The sequence below is a fragment of the Falco cherrug genome, chromosome 6, assembly GCF_023634085.1.
Source record: "Falco cherrug isolate bFalChe1 chromosome 6, bFalChe1.pri, whole genome shotgun sequence".
NCBI lineage: Eukaryota > Metazoa > Chordata > Aves > Falconiformes > Falconidae > Falco > Falco cherrug.
The window spans coordinates 15,743,464-15,756,302 of record NC_073702.1 but is presented as its reverse complement, the minus strand read 5'-3'; the positions used below and the strand labels follow the sequence as shown (position 1 = coordinate 15,756,302).

General features: G+C 36.1%; 1 protein-coding gene across 1 annotated transcript in view; it reads right to left on the bottom strand.

Moving 5' to 3' along the window:
• The window catches only part of EYS (eyes shut homolog), an 873,960-nt gene that overhangs the window by 294,850 nt on the left and 566,271 nt on the right, over window positions 1–12,839 (bottom strand). Inside the window, exon 33 of the mRNA XM_027809136.2 lies at window positions 11,098–11,189. Coding sequence (XP_027664937.2) covers window positions 11,098–11,189 — 92 coding nt within the window. The remainder of the gene's footprint in view (window positions 1–11,097; window positions 11,190–12,839) is intronic.

Genomic DNA, 12,839 nt, shown 5'->3' with positions numbered 1-12,839 from the left:
ACTGAATAAGAAGATAGTTACACAGTGGAAATTTGTATTTCTATCAACTCTGCAGGCCAACATTATTTCTGGTCTCTATATCCTGCCTGTGTTTTCCTTAATATAATTTTTATGCTTGTGACACGGGGCCAAGGCAGCCACAGAAGACCGAACACACTTTTAGTATCCATAAGGATCCTTTGATGTTCCTCAGAAAATAACATAGAACAAAGATTTAGGCATGTTGTCTGTTATTGAAGTCTTACTCTACTGTTTTTGTTTCTATTCCTGCAATAAGAAGTTAAAGTAGATTTTTAGTCTTAGAAGTGAAACTAACAAGCTCTTTTAAGATCTAAACTAAAAGTAAGTAGCAATGACAGAAATATTTTTAGTATTTAATTAGTTAAATAATCTGCACAAGAATAGATCACTATACACCACAGATTTGTCTCTTTGATGATTCTAAATTTTAATGTGTGGGTTTCTCCTTTGATGGCAGAGCTCTGAGAAGGTATAGAAGATGATTTGTACCCAAGATGTGGCATGACTAACTAAATAAGCTTTTATCTTACAGAAGATGTAAAACAACAGTTTGTATCAAACTAATTGATGGTATTAAGTTGCTATTAACTGTTACTATGATCAATTTAGTATAATTAAATCCACTACATTCAACTGTTATTCACTGTTAGAAAAAGGCAGTTGCTTATTCTCTGTTGACTCACCTGAAATTTATGAAAAAACAGTCACTTTCCGGAATATAACATGCACATACTGAGATTTGATTTCATGACAGTTTTTCATTCCAATTAAAGGTTTTTTACACTGCATTGATGCAAAATAAAGTATTATTTAGCTGCAAACAAATGCACTTAGCCTTAATCTATTGTTTTATTAGGAGATCTGATCAGTGCAGGTTTTTTGTATACTGAGACAGATATGCAAGAAGAAAGGCTACTTTCATTATCCTCAATTTCTGGAAACTAACTACAGTTATGAAAATATTAATGCCAAGTTTCTCTATCATCATTTCTAGATTTTGTCCATTTCAAGTATTCCTTCTATCTCTGTGAAACCTTAGTTCTTGTTGAGGGAATCAAGCGCTTGTAGATATTTCAGAATTGTAAAGGGTATTCTGACAGGTCTAGCAATGCAGAACTGAGATGTTCACTACAGTGTTTGTTTGAAAGGAGTATGGTCACGTAACATCAGCAGTATAACAGCATGGGTTTTTTTCTGAACAAAAGCTTGCTTCTGAAAGAAAGTTAAATTGCTCATTTTAAGAAGACAAGCTTTAAGCCAACATTTTGGAAGAATTCTGAAAGTGAATGAAGGACTGTGAATATGTACAGTAGATGTGGTGGAGCCTGGATCATCTCACTGGCATCTCTTATATATCTGTAGGCGTGGTTTGACTGGCAATTCAGGCAAAGGACTGAGTTCCAGCTTTTATTCCACAGGCATTCGTATGTTCTTCCCCCTTTTTGTGCAGCAATATGCATTAAGGAAATAATTCAGCTGAAAACGAAGAAAAGTATGTATTTTTAACTGGATCAGTTCTCTCGATAAACTCTGCCCACAGGAGTCAGTAACCAGATTAAAGATAACCAACAACAACAAACCAACAAAAAAATCAACACACACAACCCACCCCCCCAAAAAAAAACCCCAACCAAACAACCAACCACACAACAAAAAAACCCCAAAAAACAAGAAGAAAGAAATGAAGAAGAACAAAGCAGCTTGAACATGGAAAAAACAATCAAGTCTTACTGAAGCAAAGTCTCACTTAGAAGGGATTCTCAATTGTCCCCCTTTTGCTGAAGTAACTTCTCCAAAAAGACAGAAAAAGCCCTCTCTTTAAAGACAGACTTTACTTAGAGCACAAGACAGACATATTTTTAAAAGGTAAATGTTTAAATAAAAAAAAAAGTAGAAATAAGTGTGATAGATTACATAAAAGGCCTGAAAGCAAATTTAGTCTGCAACTAGAATAAATTCTTCACTATACACTGTTGGCCCTAGAAGAAAATCTCCTTCCTTCCATGGTCATACAAGGCTCACCTTAGTGCTAGCTTCCTACAGCAGGCAAACTCTGCTTTTTTTTTTTTTCCCCCAGGATTTTCCCAGTCTGCACTGTTGCTGCAGACTCTCTGCAAGCTCCATCCTGTCCTTCAGGGAGAGAAAGCTTATTTGCAATCTCCCTGCCTCCAGGTGCCTCTGAAAGGGAACCATGCAGGATGCAGTAGAAAGACACCTTCCTTCTTACCAAGTAGGAGCTACAGCGTACAGTACCCACACAGCACTGTCTGAATAAACAAAGCAGCTACACCGCTTGTCCTGCTCTCTGCATATCCCTCTTTCTTCAGCAAGAAAAGTACAGTTTGCATCATCTTTCAAATATTCTGCCTCCTATCTGCCTCAGTACAATGACTTTAATAAAACTTACGCCTTCAGGCTTCCGGATGCAATGTGCAGTGACTAACAGCACTTTTCTCCCAGTACAGAACTGGCTAATTATTTTTGTTTCTCCTTTCACTGAGCCATCTCTCAAATAGCAGAGCTTGAGTTTTGTGGTGAAAAGATATCTAGTAGGTAAAAAAAATATCTTTGAGGTGAGAGTGAATTACACCTCTCATGTCTGCCACTGCTCGTTCATATAGTCAGGGTCACATACCTGTGACATGGGGCTAGCAGGGTCAGAAAGGAATCTTCACCCAGCTTTTATTTTCAGCTTTTCACTGAAGTACTGGCTGGGGTTTGCCAGCCAGAATAATTTTGATATATAAATTCCTCACCAGTGCTGTGGATTTAGGAAGAGGTGAACACAGTAGAATGCATCTTAGGAAAATATTTAAGAAACTGAAGGGTTTGATTTAACTGAAGTCTATGGCTTTCTGAACAAAATATTCATCATTTGTGTCATAGAGCAGGTCAACCCAGTGGTCCCTTGGTGGTCAAATAAGTGGTCCCTTCTGGCCTGAAGTTATAAATTTCTAAAATTTCTTGAGGTTCTCTCAGATGAAAACGATAGCCGATGGTACCTTATTCTGTAGTGTTCAAATGACATAACATGCTCATCCATAGAGGGGAAAAGAAGTTCTATAAAATATTTTTAAAATTCTACATTGTTTTTTCCCTAAGCTTCCTTTGTGATAACATTGTATTTACTCTTAATTAGTATGCATATATTGTATAAAATATCTTGACATAACAGGTGAAAACACGGGAATTTTAAATCCCTTTGTTTAGGAAGTCAAAGGGCTCAGCACATTTAATGTACGGGAAACTACTGGATTGTTGTATATATACATATTATGTCTGCTCTCCGAATTGCAAAAGCCATTCAGAAATAGGACACTGTTATGTTCTACTACTTTTTATAAGGAAAAAAATATTTCAAATGTATAAAAGATGTCAGTCATGTTGTTACTACCTTGTTTTAAAAACTAGCAATTTGGGTAATTCTAAGAATAAAAGTATGAACAGTCTGGAGTTAAATAATGTGAAGAATGAAGTAAAGAGTTACTGTACAGATCCCATAGGACAGAACAGGATCTAAATATGCTTAAACAGAGAACCAGCTAAGGACACAGTGGCCTGAGGAAAAGCCTCCAGCAAATACATAAATTTTTGAGATGGTACCTCTAAAAGATATGGAATTTAGTGATGTGCAACAGCCAGTAAGAGAGGGCTTGTTGTTTCTTTGCTTTTTCTACTGAAGGCAGAGGAAAAAAGGAATTATAAGAAAAAAAATGAATAGTTTGTGAAACTAGAAATAAAATTATAATTCTTTCACAATAATGACACTTCATACAATAGATAATAGTTTAGGTAAAGTAGTTCTACTACTGAAGTTAAAGATGATTTTTTTTTTTAAATAAACCGGTACTTTGAAAATTCCTAAGATTAATAGAAGATATGCGCATTGATACACTGTACATGAAACTCTTCAGCTACAGAAATCTATGCTTACTCACAAAGCAAACCGGGGAAGTATAATTTCATTGATTGGCTATCACCTTATCACTTTCCTTAGTATTTCTTCAGCAGTAGATATCATCAATGCGTTCTCAGATCAACCTATGTATAGACCAGTTCGCTTATCTGAGTTTATTATTGTTTAACTGTTGTGATGATTTTGAGTGAGATGCTGTATTTGTATTTACATTGCTATTCCTCTCTAGCACCTACAAAGTCACTTCTATAGTGCTTTAAGTAATTAAAAAGGGATGGTTAGGTTCCTGGACAAAAAAAATAGTATAATCTGAAAATCATTATTGATCGAACATTTATTCTTAAGAAGCACCACCATTTATTTTGAACACTTGACCTCCAAATAGAAAGATCCATTAAGTTACATTGAAATTATCAAGCATTTATGAGATAAAGTAATGAATAAAATTAGTCACAGGAGGGAACATTATTTGCTCGGCTCCCCTTCTACTTATCTGTGAAAGGATTAAAATCAAATTAATTTTTTCTAAATGCACTGCACAGGTTAGCAGAGTGAGCTGGAAAACACATAAGATATATTCTATCTAGCAAGATTTCAAAACTTTTCCTCTATTTAGTGTTTTCTGATTTGTATTTGGTTATAATCTCACAGTTCATAAATAAGAATCTCCTTTGATTCTCTAGCTTCAATCCAGCCTCACCATTTCTGTGGCACTGGCATGCTTAGCTAGTGAGGAGTAATAGTGTCACTGTGTAACAAAAATCTTGAGCACCTAGAAATTAGTCTTCCAATTTCTGACTTTCTTGTGCCAACAGCTGCTCTTTGCTGTTGCGAAGTCAGTATCTTTTTCCTTTCAGATGTATTCCAGAATGTCCGGGGGGAGGGGGGGGGGGGGGGATATTCTTCACCTCTTCCTGTTCATCTGTGCGATAGTCACCATAAGTATTTTACGTTGAATTTCTTTCTCTTTTGGTCCAAAAAAACCCAAACCAAAAGAAAAAAAAAGAATCCTTCCAATTTTCTTCACACTTCATTATCAAGTCATTCCTATTTTCCACCTTTAAAATGCAGGTCTTGACATTAGTATCATTATTTCAAAAGTTTACATAATTTTTATTCCATTGTAAATATAAATGCCTCTGCACCTAAACTGTATTCTCAAATCAGTTTGTTGTCATTGACTTAGCCTCTGCAGCGGATACGAGACAGTAAGTAGCAGATATAACCTCATTAGGAATAAAGATACAGTGGAATTTAGGAAACAAGAAATGTCTTTTTATTACCAGTGTTAATAAATCATAAATAAATTGAACAAAATGTAATAAACTTGACTTCTTCCAAGTAAGGCCACTGAGCTGGGTAAAGTTTCAGACTATACAAAAAGTAGAAATTATGAGATAAGTCTGCACTTGTGTTGCATTTCATCACTCCTAGTTTTGCACTAGGCTCTTTAGGAGGGACTAAAAAAAATAGATCAACACAGCCACAGCTATGAAAGTATGTTTGTGAGGACTTATTCAGTGGCCAGTTTAGAGGTGCAACAACTCCCTAAATCATTTGTATTGGTAATAAATATGTCAAGCTTAACCATGCATGTGTCCGAGTACTTCAAGAAATGTCTTGCAGCTGATGCAAAACCATTGATACCTTCCTTGGGAGCGGACAAGAAAATGAAAAGAGAATGAAGCTATTCTGTATCAGGAACACACTTCTTACCACGTTTTATAAATACTGAATTCACTTCTGTAATTAAACAGTAGCCATTGCTATTAATATCTTCTGGCTTATACTAGTTTTGGAGGAGATGACTCATTAAGCGTGTTTTCATGAAGTAGAGTATATGGCATTTAAATCGTACATGAAACAACAGATGGATGGCCTCTTCACCTATACGCTGTTATGTTAAAAATGAAGGCCAACGTTTGGTAACTTTCTGATAAGATAAAAATAGGAATTTACAATAAAAATGAAATAAAACCCCGAAAACCAATACAGAGAAGCAGCTGAAGTTTTTTCTAACCATTTTATCTGACATCTGCCTATCTTACCTGCCTGAAAGCCCTAGGGAAAATATGAGCTTTGTAGCACATTCTGAAGGATAATAAATACAGCATATTTTGCACCATATGGATTATCTAAGGCCTTCATAAAAAGCCATCAAAACCAACAATATACAAGCTCCAGAGTGAGCATATGTTGCATTATGGCATGATTAGAAGAATTTCTTTCTGACTAGAGGAATCAGAAAACATCTACATCTCAAAACCAAGACAATCAATCACCAAATGTCCTACAGTTAACTAGTGCAAACCTCAAATTACAAACATTAGGAGCTAAAGAAGAATGATGCACTTTTAAAAGAAGTGAACTGTCACATTTTGAAGCTGATTTCTAGACAGATGGAGCACCTACACCCATTTTCTAATCCTAATGGTCACGGTCACTTAAAAAACAAGTTCAAAGTGGATAGACTAATTTTAACAAAGAAGTTGTATTTGTGATATCTACTGCATAATCAATTTATAAACTGATAGATTTGCTAAAGCAATTGACAACTGTGATCTGACATTTAAAATAAAATAAAAAATGTTTTTTATTTAATCAAGGAAACTATTATTATCAGTACTGAAATAATAGTTGTTGAAATGGAGCATAGCAGACCAAGAAAAGGACGAATTTCGAATAATGCTGCTGCAGTTCAGCCTGTTCCTGCAATACAAATTTTTTATCAAGTTGTTTTGGTGATGAAGACTGAAGAAGATAATGTTACAGCAGTTAATGAGGCAGTTTTATAAGGGTTGGAATGAGAAGACTGTGGTAGAGCATCCCCTGCATTACCAGTAAGGTAACTGTATCTTCATAACAAAACCAAACATGTAAACTTCCCAATGCTTGAGTCTTAAATTTTCCTTCCATTCATAATACCCTGCAGAAATCTAAACACCGTGGGATATTGTCTATATCAATTTTTCACTGTATCTCTTTCACTTCCCTGGTAACCTTAAGAAAGCCAAAACAGTACAGTCAGAAATGTGAGTGAAATAGCTGCGATGATTTCCATTAACAGCTGGGCTTAGTAAACTTACACATAAAATGGAACTCTCAGGCACTGCTCTGAGGCAAACCTTGTCAACGTGTTGGTTTTAGCAGCTAGTGCCATAAAGTAAGACTAATCTGAGGCAAAAACTTATATCCTGTCACAAATTATTCAAGCTATCCCAGATTTTTTATCTAATATGGTCGTCCTATTATATCCAATTTTATTAAACTGTTGTAAATGTAGCCACAATAGTCCATCATCATGAAAAATTTACTTCAGCAATGTTTCCATTTTACTTCCAGCATGAATATTCTGGTGAACTATGAGAACTGGATATAGCACAGTGTCTGACAGTAACATGCATATTTATTAAAGCATTAAAAGGTGTGGTATTTCTTTCAGTCACACCAGGAATAATTTTGTGGGACAAAGGAAGCAGTAACATTTCCTCTGTAAGCAGAAAAGGAAGATGTCACTATCTAATTTCCACTGTATTTCAACTTGTATTACACAACACACTACCTTTAAGACTATTTCTTTAATTTAACATGATATTGTAGAGGCAGTATATCATTTGCAGATGGCTTATCTTCAGTAGCTGAAATGCATTGCTTTTAGTGAATCTGAAAGACACAAACCTTTCCATCACAGGGCCACATCAAAAAGGTTCCAAACAGTTCAGAATACATTAAGTAATGAGAATGAGCAATTTTATTTCAACAAATTGGTACAAAATATTTTTTTTTTATTGCCTGTGATGTCTCTTCATAATACTTAACATCTGCAGAACAAAGAAAATCCCACATTGTGCATAGCCACTATGTTGTAGTATTCAGTGTCAACTACATTCCCATCCTGACTTCACTGACTTCCCAGATACTGTTGTTCAAAACTTAACTTACTTATCTCACTGCAAATCAGTTATGAGAAGACTAAATAATAGTTGTAGAGGTCTAGACAACTGCTGAATATGCTATGGCAATTTTTCACCAAAGTTATTTTACTATGTTGTATTATACTAAAGTTGATTACAAGTAACATATTTCAAGACTGAATCTATCAAATCGAATTGTAAGAAATATATATTTAATTGTTAACACAGAAGTAAGTATGTAAGGTAGTGGTTATTATACTTTTCTATACAGCACATAAATTTTCTTCATTAAATCAAGCACATGTCAAGATGCACTAGATGAAAATAACCCATTTCTAACCAAATCTTTCTGACTTCTGTGCCATTAAGATTTTAAATCTTAGAATCATAGAATCATTTAGGTTTGAAAAGACCTCTAAGATCATAGAGTCCAACCATTAACCTAGCACTGCCAAGTCCACCACTAAACCATGTCCCTAAACACCACATCTACAGTCTCCTAAATACCTCCAGGGATGGTTACTCAACCACTTCCCTGGGCAGCCTGTTCCAATGCTTGACCACCATTTCACTGAAGAAATTATTCCTAATATCCAATCTAAACTTCCCCTGGCACAACTTGAGGCTGTTCCCTCTTGTCCTGTCACTTCTTACTTGGGAGAAGAGACTGACACCCACCTCACTACAACCTCTTTCAGGTAGTTGTAGAAAGTGATAAGGTCTCCCCTGAGCCTCCTTTTCTCCAGGCTAAATGACCCCAGTTCCTTCAGCTGCTCCTCATAAGATTTGTTCTCTAGACCCTTCACCAGCTTCATTGACCCAAAACTGAACACTGCATTTGAGACGCAGCCTCACCAGTGCCGAGTACAGGGGGACAATCACTTCCCTTGTCCTGCTGGCCACACTATTTTGGATACCAGCCAGGATGCTCTTGGCCACCTGGGCACACTGATCGCTCATGTTCAGTCAGCTGTTGACCAGCACCCCCAGGTTCTTTTCCACTGGGCAGCTTTCCAGCTACTCTTCCCCAAGCCTGTAGTACTGCATGGGGTTGTTGTGATCCAAGTGCAGGACCTGGTACTTCTTCTTGTTGAATCTCCTATAATTGGCCTTGGCCCATTGATCCAGCCTGTCCAGATCCTTCTGTAGAGCTTTCCTATCCTCTAACAAATCAACACTCCCCCCTCCAACTTGGTGGTGGCTGCACAACACCATCTTAAAACAATGTCCAAAGCCATTTCCAGTCTACGAGTAATTAATAATTGCTTAATAATTAGCTTGACTCCCATATATGGTATGCACTCCTTCTCTTTTAACAGCAAAAATCAGTGCGTCCCATCTTACCCGAGCTGTCCTGAAATGATTACCATTGTGTGCAAATGAAGGAAGATAACTCTTTCTTCCTTCCTTTTTAGGGTCAAAAGGAAGGCTGGAAATACAAACTGGGTTGGGTTTTTTTTTTTCTGCTACTACCTTAGGCTGATTTATAGATTCACTTTATTTGCTGCTCGATGGAGCTGGGGGAAGATGCATAAAATAGGCACACTCACATCATGGCAGTTATCGCATCCCTAGGTAATGTCAGTGACATGGCAGTCCTAATGCTCTGGTGGCAGGGGAAGGGATGGTTTTTTTCTTCAAGTCTCCCAATAGTACTGAGGGTCCAGGTATTCTTAAGTTTGTTATCTTTAGGATCCTAAATCTTTCTTAAAATGAACAATTAAAAGGAGTAACAATAGAATTCTAATGGAGTAAATGAGCTATCAGACTAAAAATTCTGTGTCTCCAGTCCTTACCCACTTTCTCTGTGTCACTTTAGATTTCTTAGACTTCTTTGTTGTCTAACTTCCTAGTTGTCTTCAATGGACTTTTAGTCACCATTCATACAGAAGCTGCTTAATGCCCTTATCTTTAAATCTCCAAAAAATTTCCAATCCTACTTTCTCTATTTTGAGAATGAAAGGGAGTCAAACCATAGAAATTAGCAGAACTGCATATGTAATTCAAGAGTTTACAGAATCCCACTTTTATCAGTGTCATAGAGATGTCTTCCATTCCCTTCTGGTCAGAGGGGAGCTTCCAGTTGCTTTTACTTTATGTTCCATGGTTTGGTTTGATGTTATTCCCTTTTTGCGTGATAAACACAACTGCAGTGAATTACTGGCTTTTGCTCCCTGCATTAGTCTGCATTGTTGTACTGTGTGGTCTGGAGCTTGAGCCTGGTTTACCATGCTGGAAAATAATATGATAGCAATGATTGCTGAAATGCAGCAAGAAACTGTGGTCCTTCTCACTCACTACTCACTGCCACACTTGAAGCAGCAAGGCACAATATAATGGATACAATCATCACTATGGTTTCCTATAGAAGCAAAGTGTCCAGCTGCAGCTGCCCTGCAAAAGTGTTTCATTTGGCTGCTTTTGGACAGATATAACTAAAAGGCTTATTCCAGTAAAAGGCTTTTGTTCCTTCTGTACACGTTCACAAACTTTTTAGGGAGTCATTTACCCCTGAGAGACAAGCAGACAGGTAGCTCTCTTCTTGCTGGACTAGAGGACTTGGACCTATTTTAAACTGTCTGATAGAACTAGGCACCTGGAGAGGAGACTCATGCCTAATTTTTCTATAAAGTGAAACCAAATTTTTTCTTCCAAGTTCTTAAAAGGTGGCAGATTCTAACAGCATAGACATTTGATCATTAAATACATCTATGTACAAAGAGCGTGGAAAACATACTACCTACCTGATTTTCCTTTCATTTTATCCTCCTTCAGTCGCAAGGACTGTTACTTTTACAGGAGTAATACATGCTACTATGAGTTGCAAGTAAGTGACAGCAACTAAAGTCATGCTGCTGCTTTTGACTACCTATTTTCCAAGATCTTTCTATGGGTCACATTCTCATTGGAAATCCAACTATTTCCTGGACTAAGTAGCTTGAAGTTACTGAACAGCAGCTTCCCTGCCTGAATGTTTATGTTTGCTAAGATTTTGATGAGAATAAACTCATTTCCATTAAGCACAACAGTGATGTGATGAGCACTGTTCCCAACTGTACTATAGTTTTAAACACTCTTTCCAAGCATTTGTTGTAGTCCACACTGCCATAACATGATTTTACCGCACACGTTCAGGTATCACCCATAGCTAATGAGATATGATATCACTGGCATTTACTAACTATCCAACCTAAATCATCTTTAAAGCAATTGTAAACACAGAGAACAGTAAGTTATGAAACTTACCTAATTTGCACTTTATACCAGTGTCCATCATCCACTCTAGCAGTAGTAGTGATGTTTTTGACTTCTGCAGTTTCATCGCATAAAAACTGATACTACAAAGTGGGAAAAATGCTTTTATTACGTAAGTTCTAATAATTAAACAGTTAAAGGCTTAGGAACTTGAATTTCAAAATAACAAATGGTTTCATAAAGCCCTGAAAGATGTCATGTGTATCAAGGAAAACTAGTGTTTAATTAAAGATCTAGATCAGGAGGTCGATTGTACCAGAAATATACAGGCATACATATATGCTTCCTACCATGCATGAAAATGCTTTAATCTTTGTGTATTGTACAATCAGATATTATGGGCGTGATTTGCAAGGAAGTTGACCATCTGCAACCCAGCTAAAATTAACATTGGCCACGGGTGAATTTTACTTACCATTTTATGGCCTCCTTACACTTCCAAACACGTAATGTAGCATGCAGGCTTGAGTATTCTGGAACACCATTTAATTTCCTATACTAATGTGAACAAGCACTTGATTTCATGGTTTGTCTACTTGTAATTGTAGCTTGATTGTAAGCTTAGAACCATTTGTTCATTGGGCTTTAAATCTACATTTAATTGACCAGCTTTGTGAATGATTAAGTGAATTCAATTAGTTTTAACATGGCACACTGGGACCTAGGAATAGATTTTTGTCAATTAAAGTACTTTCATATTTTATGGTGCTTATATGTTAGAAAAATGTTTTTCTGCATCATTACTGTAACATGAATACAAGTAAGATAGACTTAAAGTCATCAACATTTTGTAAACCTTGGATAACTTCCTGACCCTGACTAATCTCATTTGCTCTGGATAAAGATAGTCACAATATAATAAAACATAATATAACAAATTAAAGTAAAAGGTTATTTTCTTCTTCTGTTTATCTGCAATTTATGTATCTTTTTTATATGATCATGCTTTTTAAACATGAAGGCAAATATAACTCAAATACGTTGTTCCTAAGTCATTTCACAATTGTCACAGAAGAATATAATGACAGGCAAACTTTTGGAAATTTTTAACAGGAAAATGGAAGATCCATTATAGGAAAAGTAACTTCTCTTTTAATATCTTTTTAGAGCCTCTTTAGTATATGCCCATGTCTTCATAAACCTCAAACTTTACCTCTTCCTCAGAAAAGAAGGAATAATTTGCCAAAGGTAAAGATATAATGGGATACACACTCTACTCCTGAAGTTTATAGAAACAAATGTAATCCTATTTAGTTTGTCCATGAAAGCCAAATAAATGCTTTTTGTGATCCTGCGGAACTGATAATTAACATGATGGACCAAGTAAAAGGTTTCTGCTCAGAGCCACATGGTAACAGATACACTCTATTCTGTTACACAGTAAATTTCCTATTACGATTAACTCAGTTCCACAGCCTTCCTTATAACAATTTTAATGAACTTGCACATGAGGAGGTTCGGTTAGTTTAAGCTCTGTATATAAAATAGAATACCTTAATACACATCAGTCATAAAGACAAAACCTACATTCTTTATTTTTGTCTTTTAATATGTGCTTTTCATATGAGACATCCCATTTATAATCACTATTCAATTTTCCTCAAGTACCACCTCTTGTGAGACATATTAATCATATTAGCCATGAATTTGCCCTAATGGATAGCAGGTTTGACAGCTATTTTCCTTAAATACTGAAGTATGTCAAGACTCTCTGTAGCTCTATCTACTATCTT